A 17,210-nucleotide genomic window follows, 5' to 3' on the forward strand; every position below is an offset into this window, starting at 1 on the left:
AGATAAGTCAAGGATAAGTTTTGCATAGAGTCTGACAATTAATTGATTAGTATTGATAAATGACTTTGTATGCAGAATACAGACACACTGTAACAGGTATCTTTTAAAATGAATTATTTTTATAGAATTTCAAGCAACACTGGTTATGTTAAATATTTTTTCAGTCAATAAAATTTAATATGCCCTTCAAGAGAAGAGTTCCTTAAATTTAGAATTTTAAGATCTAATTTATCCTGGCTAATAGAATATTCCCATTTATGAAAGGAGTGTTCCTTTTATGCCTGAGGTTTGTAAGTAATCTTTATTGGTATTGATGTAGCATTTTAGTTTAGCTGTTAATTAATGCTAAATAAGTGACAAGTGAAGCTGCTGCATGACCTGGGTGGCAGCAGACAGGGAATACAGGTATCTCCTGATGTTTTGAGGACATCCTGACAATTCTGGTGGCTGAAGAAAAATCCAGCAGATTCCTTAAAGTTGAGTGATTTATAGAGGGATCTTACTTGAGGAAAGTTTATAAAACATCCTGAGAGATAAATGTTGAGTACGTATTTTGAAGGTTAAGGTCTATTGTGCTATGACTTTGAACTTAGTTCAATTTATACAACTTGAAAATCAGAAACTTGTGAACTGGAATTTGTGGAACTACATGTAACAAAAATGCAGCACCCAGTGTCAAGGGGTTTGAAAAATGGAAACCCAGGTGAACTAAAAGAAAGAGTAAAATCAAGGTAACTCTGAAATGACAGTTATTTTTTAGAATGGGCTTTATTTCTCCCTTCATACAAGGAAATTTTTACTCCTTTGACACAAAGGAAGGTGTTTTCCATTCATCTTCTACATTCTCTGAGGTTCTTCTGATCATTAAAACGTTTGCCAAACTTCAAGGGAATCAATTTGAAGATCATTTCTGGAATTTGTTAGCAACCTTCTTTCCTTACACACATTTTTAGAGCATGGGGCTCAGACTAAGTATATTATTAGAGTATGTGGGATTCATGCTATTTTTATTATTGGTGTTTTTCTTTTAGAGCTTACCTGATTTAGTAAATGACTTTCAAAATTCCATTCCATCCACTTGTAAGACCAAAAGTGGGGGGTACGTGTTGTCTAATATAGATATACATATTTTTACCAACAACAAAACCAAATCTCTGAATTTGTATGTTTTTTTCTTAACTTTAAATCAACAATTAGGTTTACTTGTATCACTGCCCTAGGAGACTGAAACATAATCCAGGAAAACAACAGCAAAATCCATAATCTCTTCACCATGTCACATGCACGTTACTGAGGTGGGGTAAAGTATCTCCATAACAAATTATTTATGTCGGTAATTGTTTTTAGTTTATGTGTGTGTGTGTGTGTGTGTGTGTGTGTGTGTGTGTGTGTGTGTGTGTATATATATGTATATATGTATATATGTATATATGTTTATGCACTTATGTATGTATATGTATATATTAATACTACGTATATGTGTGTGTGTACAGACCATATAATTTGCAATAGAAAAGCAGATTTCTTTTTCACATTTCTTTTCTATGTTAAATACTGATGTTTGGTCTCAATGGCTTCTTTAAAATTTATATCCAGAAATGCCTGTGATTTGAAAACTTTCTTCCAGGGTGGATGCATGCTTTTGATGGCAGCTGTATAACTCTTGAGTGGAGGTAAACAGTCAATTAATAAACTCCAGGGTGGCTTCCCTCCCTTTACTAGCTCAAGTGACCTGTTTTCTTCTGCCACAGTGTGTCCTTGATAGCCAAGAAAAGAATCAGAGGCAAACACTCTGGAAGAGAGAGTTGAAACTTTGCCCTGAAAAATCTAATACAGCCAAAGAGCACTCCATTTAGACTCAATCAAAAGTCCTAAGTGTTAAGTATGGCTCTACAACTTACCATTTGTCACTTTGAGACATTGTAATGTCACTTAATCTCTGAATCAGAACCTATTTATCAGCAAAATGGAAGCAATGATACCCATTTCATAAGTTTCATAAGGTTACTGTGGATACACAGGAGATAATATATACTACCCACTGTGGTGGGTCCAAAGAAACAAAAGGGAGTTTATTCCAAAAATCCTGGAGAGATTCACTAAAGATGAAAAGTGAGCAATGATGAAGAATCATATTTAACTCTTTCTAATATGTCTGATTTTTATCTGGAACATTTTCATGGAAATTTTCTTTCACAATGAGATTAAATAAAATATGGCATAGTATTTATTAGTCTATAATTCAGTCTTTGTATGTTTTGTTAGGAAAGTAAAAATATCTGGCAAAACAAGAAGAAATTTGTTAAAAGTACACAAGGGTTGGCTTGTTCATCAATTTGATCTCTGCTAATTATTCACGAACAGTTTTGAAGAACTGCTTTCACGGTTACCTGATTTTCATGACATGGGCCCTGGCAATACTCGGTCAAGCTTTCCAGAGTTTGGTTGACCAGCACTACATTCTTCTCATTGATGTACAGACCCAACAGGCCCAGGCCACCTGTTGTACTTCCACAAATGCAGTCCAAAAACTGAAGGGTCTCACAGACAAGGTTGTAATTTGTTTTATTGTTTTGATTCCTCAAGAAGTTCTGAAGGCAAAAGAAAATATAACCCAAGGGTTAAAAAAAAATCATTGTGCTAATTGTTTTCAGGTGGGTGTGTATGTGTATGTGTGTGTTGCTTACTCAAAAAGATCCCGGTGGCAATGTCAAATGGAATTGTTCTTTATAAGAATTTGTTCATATTTATTAAATTTCTTCTAGGTTCAAGAAAAAAAAGAAGGTGTACAGACTATATCATTTGCAATAGAAAAGCAGATTTCCTCAAGCAACTATATTTATCGGTATAGTTCTTAAAAATTTCACAATGTCATTATCCTAAAACTATAAAGAGAGGGCAAAATAATAGTGGTAGGAAAAGGAGAAGGAAAAAGGAAACTAGAAGAAGTTTACTGGGGAAAGAAGTAACCAAATTTTCAAGTAAATGATCCCTTATAAACAGTGCGGGTTCAATCATTAAATGATACAACTATTTTGGAGGGCAACTTGGAAGCACCTGTCAAAATTTTCAGTTAACATACAATTCCACTTTCCAAAAGCTAGTGTGTGTGTGTGTGTGTGTGTGTGTGTGTGTGTGTGTGTGTGTGTGTGTGTGTGTGTATCTCCACAAAGAGATTCACTGGACACTGTTTGTAATAGCAAAAACTGGAAACCATACCATATCCATCACAATGTGACTGACTGGTTTAATAAATAGTACATCTAAACACTGGAATATTGTGAAGCTATAAAAATGAGGTACATCAATATGTACTGATATAAAATAGTAATAAGTAATTTAGCAATAAGATGTATTAATAGCGGAAAAAAGTAAGCTGAGGAACAATATATAATATGATTTTAAGAAAGGTTTACATGCTTACAGATCAATATGCTTATATATGCATAAAAATTTCTGGAAGGAAAAACAATGCATTAACAGTAATTTCTTTGGGGAGTAAACCTGGTGAAACAGTAAGCAAAAATGGAAATTTTCATTTTTTATTCAAATTTAATACCTATTTTTATTCATTTATTTGTTTGAATTTATTTCCTCCATTTATTTTCTTTATCCTTTTACTTTGTTTTTGTAACTTTTTCCCCATTTTTTTGTATTGTGCCAAAACATACTGAAATTTACCATCTTAATAATTTTTAAGTGTATAGTTTAGAGGTATTCATAATATTGAGCTACCATCACCAGCATCCTTATTTCTAGAACTCTTTTCATCTTGCAAAACTGAAAGTCTATACCTATTAACAATTTTCCATTCCCCGCTCCTCAGCCCTGGCAACCACCATTCTACTTTCTGTCTCTATGGTTTAAATGAAATCAAACAGTATTTGTCGTTTTCTAAGTGACTTATTTCACTTATAATGTCCCAAGGTTCATATATGTTGTAGCACATGTCAGAATTTCCATTTTTTTAAAGCTGAATAATATTCCATTGTCTGTATATACCTCATTTAGAGTATCTATTCATCTGTCGATGGACATTTTGGTTGCTTCTACATATTAACTACTGAAGAATTCTACCATTTATTATCATTAAAATAAAACAATTTTATAAGTAGCATTTTCTAAATTGTGTGACCCCCACATCCCTATCAGTAAAACGTTTGATCAGATTCTATATATCTGTTTCCCACATGGACAGACTAGGTGGGACAGGATAAGTGTGAAGGAATATCCAGTGTCCTCCTTCTGGAAGTAATGCTTCTGGCCTTTGCTTGTCGATAGCTCTGTAGCAGCCCTCTCCAAGTCATGTGTGTGTGTGTGTGTGTGTGTGTGGGGAATCCACAAGAGTCATGGCTTCTACCATTTATTAATTCCCAAGCTTATTCCCTTGGAGAATATTTAATTCCATTTACATAAATCTTTCATCTCTTACCAATTCAGAACACCTGTACTCTAGACCCTTACTAGAGAAAACAGCTTCAAACTCTGCAGTCTCTCTAATATTAAACATGTGCTCTTAGAAATTATTTCACCTTTCATGTGGTTTTGCCACGGTGATGTAAGCAGTGCGTACAAATCATGCACACACAAAAACCAAATTCCTAGATACTGCTAAGTTTATCTATTTGAAAAAGGGAAATGTACCAAAGAACACATAAGAATAGGACTATATTCATTTGCAAAGGTATAAACTGCCATTGTTATAGAAAATTCTCTCCTATAGCGACTCTACTTCTAATAAATATATAAATATACTCTGTTTAGAGAATATGAATTGGGTTGTAAATGATGAAATCCCCTGCAGTCTATAAAACTGTGAATGGTACAGATGAGGCAAATGTGACCTTACTCAACAAGTACCAGAATACTGGGATTAGATGATGCTCACCGAGCTTTAAAAGGTATAAGTTGAAGATGCAAAGAATGAAACTTTACGAGACTAACTTTTTATACATAAAGGAATTTCCCTTTCATTTTTCCTCCCTTAGATACAAAACTTTCTTCCCACTTCAGAAGAGCACTATTGGTTTTATTGAGATTATCTCTCCCAAACTCTCTCCTATAGTTAGTTGTATTTGGGCTTAACTATAATACTTAAAATCATAGGCTGTTTTCTCAGCTTTCACACAAAATAGAATACCTGCAATTCCCGGTTGTGATTCTCACATAGCAACTGAAGAAATCTCAGTATCGGCTGCATGATGGCAATTGCAGGACTCATCGTTACTTCCTCTGCAGACTTTTCGTCGGCGTTTCCTGCTTCTGATCCTGTACATATAATGTCTACGTCTGGATCCATTTCTCTTCTGTATACACAGTATGCTTTGGATGTTGCTGAAGAAGCTTCTGTTAATTGCCCTTTCATTCCCTCTTTTAAATGTAATGATGAATCTCTTACTGAAAATAAAGCAGTACTCTTATATTTCTGAATTAATTTCCTCTTGCTAATTAAAGAAAAGACAACCAGGTACTCCAAGTTTCTCTGACAACTGAATTAAAAAATCATCTGACAAGAGGTACAATAATTTCCCCAAAAGAATTTTAGGTAATAATTAAAAAATTATATTTACACTGGGACGTTAAAAAAAGGTTCTTCATGTTTTGCTAATTTTAGAAGGGTTCATACCTTTCTAATAAATATAAAATATGAGAGTTCATGAATACAAGGTGGGGAAATATGGCAAACTTCAAAATATTATTTTTTTATGATTTGCATTTACAACACTGGTGACTCGGTTATTCCAAAAACCAAGAGTCTTTTGTTAGAGTCTGGTTCTTAATTTCTGTTCTTAAATTTTAAATTTCTGTTCTTAAATTTTAAATTTCATGAACACTCAAAGGTTTGGGACAGTTGTTTTATACCATGCATTTCACAATCAAACATTTTCATGCCACTACAATAAGTCCCTACTTAATGCCATTGATAGTTTCTGTGACTTTAAGTGAAATATGTAAAACAAAACCAATTTTACCATAGGCTAAATGATATAAACAAGAGTTAAGTTCCTATGGCATTTCATTAACGTTATAATGAAACGACCTACATTGAATGAAACAATGATATTCAAGGACCTGCTGTAGTTGCTTTGCACTAATAATGCTTTGTGTGAGTTTGGTTCCACAGAGTTGTTTCAAGGTCAACCCTATCACCGTAATAATTTAAGGCTGGAACTCCTTACTCAGAGCCAAAGTTGGGATAAGTAGACTAAGATGTGAGATGACAAAGATAAGTGAGATCTAAACACTGTATTACCCTATTTTCTCTCACTCTACTCTCCCAAATACTCAAATATTTCTTTACCTCTGATTCGTGGACCAGATGTCATCAATTCATTGTCATCATCCCTTTTTTTGTTACCTAGATCTACTGTATTCACTGTCACTGTTGATCTAATCTCTTTCTGAGCAGCCTTCATTCGGTCATACAGAACTTTGAAGAACTTTTCTGACTTTTTTTGTTCATGCAATTGTTGGTAGAAAGAATACTGCAAGAAAACATATTTTAAGGTATCAATACCCAAGGGGAGAAAAACTGTTTTTATGCTTGAAATAAACATAGGCATTATGAATGTAAGCACACATTTAATGTACTGCCCATTATTATTGCATAAATAATAAATTGAAAGCTTTTGCCAGTCTACTGTACTATTTAATGTATACCAATAATAACCTGTATTTGCTTAGCATTTCCACTAAAATCCAACATATTTTCATACGTTATTTAATTCACCCTTACTGATTACTTATTTTAAAAATTTATAAGGCACTATAAGACGTTGTAGGCAAAGAATTGTTTGATTTTTATGTTATTATAAAATCATGTATTGATTAAACACTTATTTATTGAGTGCCTACTATGTGCCAGGTTCTATGGTAGTACTAGAGATGGAGCAAAAAGGAACAATAACAGAAATCCCTGCCCTCATGAGTTTATAATCAAGAGCAGAAAATGGCCATTAATCCAATGCTCATCCTTTGCAAATGAGTTTAGGGGGAGTTACAAAGGGTTGTTTTTCTTTTTATCTAAATTACAGTACATTTAAATTAGAGTATGTTACCATGGCAGCCTCACTCACAGGAACCCACTGATAAATAGGCACTAAGTCTTTTTGGTACTTCATTAGCTACATTGCTTTGCAGGGGGTCTAGGACAAGCCCACTGTAAAATGAATTCTGCTTCATAGTTTATAATGATGTAGAAAAGATTCAACACCAAAAGTATGACAAAACATATCTTATTGAGAGGTGGAAATACTGAACCTTGGAAATAATCTGCCCTAATAATTATCTGCTTAGTGACTTATGGAAGTATCCAGAAGAGTTAGGAGACAGGAAAGGTGATACACTCTAGAGAAGACAGAATTTGCAGTGGGTGGGGAATTTATAAGTTATTAATACTAAAACCATGGGATAGACACAACACAAACAAAAGAAATAAAGTAAAAAATAATAATAAAGATAATCCGAGTTAACTGTAGTGATTAAAAGACAGTTATACAAACTTGGTGAGAGACAGTGTGAAGAAAACACGTGAAAAAAATAATGATTTCCAGATCAAGGTGAATTGCTGATAACCTAAGAAATCTAAACAGCTGTTTTGGGGGAGTTTGGCTCTTGTAGATATGCTTTCCTGAAAGAATTCCTAGAACAATGGCCCACAGGTCCTGTGACTTGTAGGTGAGACTCTAATGACATCAGGTCTTGAAATGGATGCCTGTCCTGCAATTTTTGATATGAGTAATATATATTCAGAGAGTTTTATGAAGTCTTAAAAGTTGGCTCCATACCTACAAGGGGAAGCTCCTCAGCAGAGGACTATCAACCCCTCAAAGAAGTAGGCCAAAAAGCCACAGTAACCATAGCAACTACAGTGAACCAGTTGAGCCAGTTCTGTTAATTCAAAGGATAAATGCAACATTCACAGACCTCTATGGTCTCACAAATTAAGCTGATGATTAAATCCTAATAATTTCAAAATAATGGGATGAGAAGGTAGGAAGGGGTTCCAACATATTAATGAGGAAGTTACAGAAAATTTGTGGCTCTATTAAAACAAAGTTTTATAATTTACATAGTTCCTTGACCAATGTTATCTCATTGATACTTTCAGTACAACTGTATGATGAATTGACAGTTTTCAGTTCTACTTTATAGATTAATAAAATGAGGTTTAGTAAAGGTAAGTGACTTGCCCAATATTATGTTAAGTTGTAAGTGATAGAGCTAGGATTTAAATCCAGATTCTCTGATTCTAAATCACTAAATTTACGAGGTACCTTCTTAAGCTCAAAACGGCAAATAATTTACATAGACTACAGCTTTTTTAAACCAGGGCTTTACAAAGCTGAACAGTATGATTTTAATAAAGATAAAAGTGTGCTTTGTATAATCTCAACTGAAGATAGCGTAAGGATTTCTCTTACTAAAGATAATGGTTTTTGATTAGGAAACTACCTCCATAGGCTGCATAAAGGGAAACTCAAAGGTGTTTTTTCAGGAGCCGAGGGTGATGGATAAACATATCTGTGTGACACAGGAAGGACTTTTCCCCAAGAAAGAGGCCATAGACTAGAAATGGAAGGACAGAGAAAGGAAATGAATGAGGAACTGCAGAGATGGAGTAAGACTAGGACATGATACCCGGTGAATCGGCCAGTGAAATTTCCCAAGAGTAAGGAGGGACAGGTTATTTTAGAAAGGAGATGTTTATAGCAGGTAAGAGCAAAGACTCTGGAGCCAGACTGCATGGGTTCGAATCCTGATTCTGTTTCTGACTAGCCACGTGATGTTGGATAAGGAACTTAAACCGCCTGCCTCAGATTCTTCTTTGGTAAGGTAAGATAGTATAAAAGTTATTGTGGAAAAAAAACACGTTATTGTAAGGATTAACCACATTAATACACGTAAAGCACTAAGAACAGTGCCTGGTATTTAGGAGGTATTATTTTCATTATTGTTATTGTTAGTGTTCAATTTGAAATGATAATATAAGTACCTCCTCTAACCTCCTCCTCAACCAATAAAGTATATTAAACATATAAATTGACTTATATAACTAGGAGGGAAGAACTTAAGAAAGAGGATTAAAGTCCCATCTCAGTACTACAGAAATAGGGTTGTCAAGAGAATCCATGAACTAAGAAACCAAGACAAAAAAAAAAAAAAAAAAAGAAACCAAGACAATTGGCTAAGGAGACTGTGAGAATGTACAATCCCTTAGGGATTGGCAGAAGTCTTGGGGAAGCATGGGTTTTAGAGTGCTCAAGGATGAGGAATAGGATTCAAGTTGACCTCAACTAGACGTTTTTGATGAAGGGGCACTCAGCTGACATCTGGGTTATACAATGATGTAGATAACGTGAGAAACCCGAACAGGGTAAGGCTGATAAACGAGACTGTCATAACCCACCTTAAAAGAAGGTTTCCACATACCAAATATCTAATGCTTTTTCATCAACAAATATTTGTTGAATGGATACAATGCACTGTAGATATAAAGAATAGATCAAGATCCCTTACTTTATGAAAGATGAAATTTCATTGGAGAGGCAAGATGTCATACCAATAACAACAAAACAAGATGATCCCATCTGATAACCATCAGTGGCCCAGAAACAAGAATCTAGAAAGTGCAATCCCAAGGAGAGCTTCTGCCTAGAGATGCCAAAAAAACCCTTCACTCCTCTTCCCTGGATAATCTGCATCTAACACTACATCATAATTGCCTCGACAATTTCTCTAGAAAGTCCAAACTGGATATCTGGTCTTAGAAGGAAGACAATCATCAAGAAAACCACTCAAGTTCTGCCACCAGCCCATGCTCCAAATTCATTCAGAAGAACTTATGCTGGAGTATGGGCAAAGTGCCCAGTGAGTATTAAAGAAACAAGTGCTACGGGAGCTCAGATAAAGGATTGGATGCCAAAGGCTCCAGCCAGATAGGGAAGACTTTATGATGGAGGACCATTTACTCATAGAGCCATCACCCCTGACCTTTTATTAACCCCTAGATTGGGCCACACATGATGCCAGACACAAAGGCTACGAAGATGAACAACGTGAGGTCTCGACCTTTAAGGATTCATAATTTACTAGACTTGTTTTCTATCTGAGAAGTACCAGTGTTTTAGCGTTCTAGTTTTTATTGTGCCATTTGCTGTTCATGAGGCCTTTATTCTTACAGAAAACTGCTATTAGATATGTCATATCATGAAATTCCTGCTGTTCGCTGCATTTGATGGCTAAATAAAGGAAAACATCCTAAATTTTAATTAGACATGACTCCTACTTGCCATGAATAGGGAAAAAATGGATTCTGGAACTTGCAATTAGGTGTAAGCATTGTTTCCCTCTCTGACCAAAACAAACCTAGAATACGCACGCCAGCGAGTGGCAGGAGGACAAATCTTCTCTGGGAACAATTCCTAGCTCGCAGGCTTACGTGGCTCTGCCTTTGGGTGTGGAGGAGCCCAGGGGCAACTTGGCAGGAGTTTCAAAATGAAATGTGTGCCTTCTGGAAATAGTGGTTTGATCCCCTGTGAGCAGGGGAGCATGTCGTTCGCTGGTGGAGCACTAAATAGATAAATGATGACTTTCAAATCACCCTGCGCTGAGCTGAATGAACAAATGAAATAGTTCTTCTCTTTCCCTGTCAGTGAAAAATTCACTTACTCAGAGGCATCAGGGTAGTGAGCACTGGGAGACCGGGCGCAACAAGCAATGTTACTGTTCGGAACTTCTAAAAAAGTATATGGGGAGGGATGTGTTGAGATGGGTGGGGAATGTTATCGAGACCTGCTACAATGCCAAACACTGTGGGAGCAGTTTATGTATATTATCCCTTTTAATTAATATATTTAATTCCTGGATGAATCAAAATGTCATTTTTATCTGCCAGAAGTCAGCCTAAAATTTCCCTAAGCAAATCGGAATTTCTGGTATCAAGTTAGAAAGGATGCTTCTAAGGAAAGCTCTGCTCCACTGAATAATTTGTGAAGCTCTGTAGTTTCTATAGCAAATCAAATAAATTTATAAGAAAATGTGATACAGAACTGGTATATATAGAGATCTATCTATCCATCCATCCATCCATCCATCCAACCTCCATCCATCCATCCATCTGTAGTCATAAGAAGCTAAAAGAAAAAAAGAAAAAAACAGTACTTTCCCTTGGCTTCTATGACAAGTAAAAAAGAAATACAAATGACAAATGTAATGGCTCATCATGACAAGCAGGTACCTGAGTCTGTGTATTTCCTCCTTCAAGCAAGGCGATGCCAAGTAAAATGCCTTCTGAAAAAATTCTGTCATTTTTGGTGTTCACTATAACATCGATGACAAGTTCAGATGCTCCTTCTTTATCCAGTAGACACTGAATATCTGACATTGATATCCCCATCTTATCGGAATCTTGTCCAGAAAAGCTTCCTGTGATTATGAAATATAAATAAATATACCTAAATTACAGACATTATGAACATAGAAGGTTTTCAAATTCTTAGACCTTAAGCATATTTAGAATTGGGATTTCCCCCCCCCCACACAAAGTTAAATATAATAGAAGCTCGGGTTTTAAAAATATCAATAGTTTGTAAAAATAGAACTTTTTATTAAATGTATAACACCTGCAATTAAATGTTTTTTCTTAATAAAAAACACTTTAGAAAAAAAAATCTAGCTTTATTTTTGCCCTTAATTTATATATTAATAAATTATGACTTATTTTAACTATTTTTCCAAAGTTAAAAGACAAAATTAATTCTAACATTCAAATCCATTGTTTTATGAACCTGAAAATTGTTGAAAGGTTTTTAATAGTGCTTTTCATTTTTTGAGATATAATGGACATATAAGTTTAAGATGTACAACATAATGATTTATGTATTATTGCAAAATGATGACCACAAAAAGATTACTTAACATTCATCATCTCACAGATCTTTTTTCCTTGTGATAAGAACTTTGAGAATCTACTATCTTAGCAATTTTCAAAAATACAATACAGTAGTATTAACTATAGTCATCATGTTGTATATTACATCCTTAGGATTTATTTCTTTTATAATTGAAATTTTGCACCTTTTGACCTCCTTTACTTAATTCCCCTACTCCCCAACCCCCACCTCTGGCAACCACAAATATGATCTGTTTCTATGAGTTTGGTTTTTGTTGTTTTTTTTCAGATTAGACACATAAGAGAGATTACACAGTATTTATGTTTCTCTGTCTCACTTCATTTAGCATAATGCCTCAAGACCCATCCATGTTGTTGCAAGGAGCAGGATAGCAGGATTTCTTTCTTTTTTTATAGCTGATAATAATGCTTTTTAAATGATTTTTAAATATTTGTGCTATTTTAAGATATTAGATAGTGACATAAAAATATGTTATAAGAATCTTAAAATGAGGAAAAATGATAAGGCTTGCCTCCCCCTTGTGCAGATTTGCAGTAGGTTCCGGAAAGGTGTCCATTCATACCAACTCCATAATCACCTTTAAAGTATCGATTCAGGAGTATTTTTCTCAATGTGTTACCCTAAAAAAAATAACAAGAAAAGTGTTATTGTTTCTTTTTCCAATAAAAGGGAAAAATATCAGTACATTAAAGTGCCACTTAAAATGCATTTCTTCACTGATAGTGATATGTGGAAAAAATTAATTTTATGCTGCATAATATTTTCTGAGGCAAAACTTTGCAAATATCTCCCAAGAAAATAATAATAATTCTGCTTCTCCTAGAAATAAAGAATAAAATATTGTACTTTCAATAACTGTAGTAGGAAAATAACAAATGCTATACATTTGAGATTGCTTCGAAAGTTTAGGGTCCCAGGGTTGGTAAGAAATAAATTAGTGGCACCTAAAGAGAAACAGATTAACAAACACCCTAAGAATTGGGAAGCAAAAGCCTTAATTAGAGGCGCTTAGTAAAAAGAGCTAGAAAAGTGTTAGGTTTACAGCAGGCACTCAAAAATTAAGCTTGGTAAGACCAAGTGAATTATATTTAAACTCCAAGAGCTTTACTCAGTAGACAGTAGGCTAAAAGAACAGTGCATTTCTTTATAAAACATGCACTTAAAAAATTCCTTAGTCTTCAGTTTTGTATTGATTATAAGACATTTTTTAAGTAACATATTTTGTCATATAGTCACCTGCATGTATATAAGAAATATAGCTAACTCCAAATCTTCCATTTTATTGGTTATTATTATTTTAATAGACAAGTGTGATTTTTAAAGTATTATTTAAAGAATACTTGTTTAGACTATTTAAATTAATACATCAACTACTGAGGTGTTACTCCCATCTTACAAGTATGGAAATTGTGGTCCAAGAGTGTGTGTAATTAGCTGCAGATCATGCAGCTAACAGGTAAAGAGCCACACCTGAACTCAACTCTTGATTGCAAAACCCAGGCCTTTTCCCACACCTTGCTGCATGCCCCCCTTCCCAAGCACACCTCCCTTTTATGCTGCGACACCTGGCTCTCATAGCTCCTTCTCTCTCTCATGCTTTGGTTATTCTTCTTTCTCAAGCCCTTAAGATTTTGTCCTCAGTTCGTGTTATCCTCTCCTCATCTTCCCTTTCCCCATCAGCAATTTCATCTGATCCTCCGTTGCACAATCACTTCTGCAGGTTTGACTGCCAAGTGTGCTTCCTCCAGCCATGGCCTCGCTTTCCTAAGCTTCTCTTCCTGTTTCCCCTTAGATTTCCTTATTTACATCTGGAGGTTCCGCTGGCACCCTCAAACTCCATTTTTCAGAACAGTATAGTCCTTCTCGCTTAATAGTCCTGTTCTTCTTTCAATTTCAATTTATATTAAGGACATCACAATCATTTTGGTCATTTAGGCTGCAAACTTAAGGGATCACTTACTATCCCACCCCCAACTTGACAATGATTTGTGAAATCCTACCTATTCTATCTTTTTAACTGGAGCTTCTGGCAGTGTCTTTACACATTATATTTTAACCAAATTGAACTACGTGATGATTTCTCAACGACAGTTTTCTAAGTCTTTCTGTTTTTCACCTCATACTTGCTGACTGAAAAGCTCTTCTTCTATCTTACTCATGGACAGGTCCTATCTACCCTCTTCATTGTACAAATATTCATTTAGGTACCTACTGTATCTTAAGCACTATCTTAAGTGAGTGAGATATAACTCTCCCCTCAAAGAGTTTACAATAAGGTCAGTTCCATTTCAGAGATGTTTACTAGGCCCTGCGGAAACACATGAGGACAGAGTTGACTCAGTAGAGGCTTTACATGCATATCTCCTCTACTAACTCACACAATCATCAGAGCAAAGCTGTCTTGTGCACCACCAGTGCACAACAAATATGTCCCAAATGTCACAGTGCAGAGCACTGTAATAGACACTCAAACTGTCTGGAGTTGTTTATCTTTATAGCAACGTTTATTTATTGACACTTAAGTTTTTAGAACACATTTATGATTGCTTCCTATTTCATGTTTTCTTCCTTTAAGACTTTTTCATAAAGGGGTGTAGTGCATAAAAGTGATGACTAGTCTTGGAAGAAACAGTGAGGTGTAAGAGCTTATTCTACCAATAAATGCAACTCTACTATCCCTTATAGTACCTACGTGGGGCCCCTAGAGAACACCTAAGAAATGAAAAGTCTTTCCTTTTTCCTTTTAAGAGAAAGTTTTTTGAGTTCAATGAATTTCACCTGGCCAGAGAATGATCCTTCCAAAAGTGGAGGAAAACCAAAATAAAACATTTCTTTGCAGTCAAACGATCTTTCACTGTGTATCCCATTACAGTAGAAGGAGATGCCATAAGAGAAGTTTTAGACCCATAAACTATGGGATTGAAGTTGTAAGCTGGGCGGGGGAAATTAACTGAAGGACTAAATTTCTCTACAGTGCAGCTCAGTTTGTTGTACTAATCACAGTTCTCACCTACAAGACCAATGTCCTGCTTATCACTCTAATTCTGTAAGATACAGCTGTCCTAGCTGTAATGAATAAAGCTGATCGATGTGAAAATCCAGGCCGTTCTTCTTGAAATTGCACAAGTCAGTATCACTGTCTGGAAGAGAACCTGCTGTGACTAGAGAGAGGCATGTGTCCTTGTGAACTAGCTCCTTTTTATGCTCTATAAGAGACGTTTAACCACATTACTCCAAGAATCCAACCATGAGATAAACAAAAAATAGTCTACTTTCTTAAAAAGGGAGAAATTGGAAACTGCAATTTACCCTTTGCTTTTAAAAAAATGCCCTTTACATTGCTAGAAGAATAAACTTGTTCAAAACCAATGCTAGAGTAGAACTGTGTCCCATCAAATTAAAATAAGCCTCATGTCTGGCATTATTTCTAAATTCTCTTGGGCAGGTAAAATAAAATCACAGGCACTGACCAGATTCATAAACATCAAAATCAAAGGAGCAACACTCTTCTTATCCAATTCCAGCCTAGTCAGAAGCACATATTTTCTAACTATAATATTCGGAGTGACATTGAAAGGGGAGAGGGTTGCCTATAGCTGTGTTCTTAACTCTGGACGCACACTGTGGGTTCCAACCCCTTTGACACTACACTGCATGTGGACGGGCGGATCTTAAGCAAATTACTTCACCACCCTGTGCGTCAGTCCCACAGTTGGCAAAGGAATAGTCATAACACTTAACCCTCTTTAGTTTTCTGTGATGATTAAATAGGTGAAAATATGTAAAGTACGTAGAACAGTTCCTGGCACACAGTAAGTGCTATATAAGTTGTGTATAGTTGATGTTATAATTGCTAATAGTAATATTATCCAGATCATGGAACTTTAAAATATACAAAGGATTTTGTATATACTTTTTCACTTTATACTAAACCTTTCCATAAAAGTGAAAAAAATTTCTAATATGCTAAGAAAACGGCAAAAATCATAAATGATGTCTGAAAATCCTTACTTGTCCATTATTAGTCAGTCCTTGGAATTATATTCTCGTGAGCTAATATGCATATACTTCACTATATAAAATAGACCTTACAATTTCAACTAAAGTAGAAAAAAATTATACCTTGGTTCAAACTCCATAGTTGGTACTAAAAATGAACAAAGAATAGATATGAATAGAATAGGATTATGTTCTGTTTGTCTTAGTCGTATTCATTTAAAATTGGAAAACTTTACATATTGCTACATTACAAGTTTAGCAGAACGAATTTTTGTTGCCACAGATGAAGTTCTGATGAGGGATGAGAAGCAAGTTCCGACTTGTCTTGGGGCATTTTTCATGGCCTGCACTCTCTGTAATGGGTTCCAGTGGTGACAGCACAGATGCAAGTCCTTTCCACAAATTCCTTTAACTCAAGTAAAGTAACTGTAAAAGCATTGTCAGAAATTCTGGTGCCAGCATTGTAAACTATTGTCTCAGAGCTCTAATTGCCATGGCAGAAATTTGGGAAAGAACTAAAAGCACATTTAGCCATTCGGAAAAGAATTCTACAATTGAGAAGTTTGACTTCTGTGCTCACTCTTCAATTCCAAAACGAATTCCTGACTGGGCTTCCCATGGAAGGTGTCTTTGTTGGATTAGGCCAAGTAGCAAGAAATGTCCTTTCCAGTCTTTTCAGTATCAGAGTTAATTCCAGGCCACAAGACACAGCTTTTAGCCAATGTCTTCATGTGAACACATCCCAGATGTGCTAAATGTAATGTAGCCAAGATAACTAACAATCACCTTCTGAAATTACAACAAAACATCTCCATAAAAAGACATCTTTTGTGGCCAGAGAAGTCATGCTGACAGTTTGTGAATATCTGGGAAGACTGGTTTTTTCCTGGCCACTTCCTGTTTTACCAACTCCACTATATCAAAAATTAAGTAGCTTAGGAATTATTGCCTTTAATAGTCACAGAAAGGACTAAAGATTTCCTTTGATTTTGAGAGAGCACAACACTGCCTTAAAAGGAGTTAATAGCATTAGGAGTGAAGAGTTCAAGGATCTGATATTTGAGGTACCAATTCCACATTTGTTCCCTTTCCCTTGGAAAAATTACACACTAATGTAACATTTTTTCCCCATTGTGGATAATGTCAAGACATCATCAAAATATGACAGCACAACCGGAATCCTAGAAAACTAACTCTTCAACTGGAAATTCAAATGGTGATGAAAATTGCAAACTAAAAATGCTTAATTTAGGGTTTTCCCTCAAAGATCAAAGATTAGTTACTAATAAAACGGGA

General features: G+C 35.2%; 1 protein-coding gene across 2 annotated transcripts in view; it reads right to left on the reverse strand.

Moving 5' to 3' along the window:
• The window catches only part of ITPR2 (inositol 1,4,5-trisphosphate receptor type 2), a 435,712-nt gene that overhangs the window by 132,995 nt on the left and 285,507 nt on the right, over window positions 1-17,210 (reverse strand). For both annotated transcript variants that reach the window (XM_033117018.1, XM_033117019.1), the window contains exons 38-42: window positions 12,427-12,535; window positions 11,240-11,427; window positions 6,302-6,485; window positions 5,141-5,397; window positions 2,391-2,591 (exon numbers count right to left, since the gene is read on the reverse strand). In XM_033117018.1, the coding sequence (XP_032972909.1) occupies window positions 2,391-2,591; window positions 5,141-5,397; window positions 6,302-6,485; window positions 11,240-11,427; window positions 12,427-12,535 (939 nt within the window). The remainder of the gene's footprint in view (window positions 1-2,390; window positions 2,592-5,140; window positions 5,398-6,301; window positions 6,486-11,239; window positions 11,428-12,426; window positions 12,536-17,210) is intronic.

This window comes from Rhinolophus ferrumequinum, chromosome 10 (genome assembly GCF_004115265.2).
Source record: "Rhinolophus ferrumequinum isolate MPI-CBG mRhiFer1 chromosome 10, mRhiFer1_v1.p, whole genome shotgun sequence".
Classification (NCBI taxonomy): domain Eukaryota; kingdom Metazoa; phylum Chordata; class Mammalia; order Chiroptera; family Rhinolophidae; genus Rhinolophus; species Rhinolophus ferrumequinum.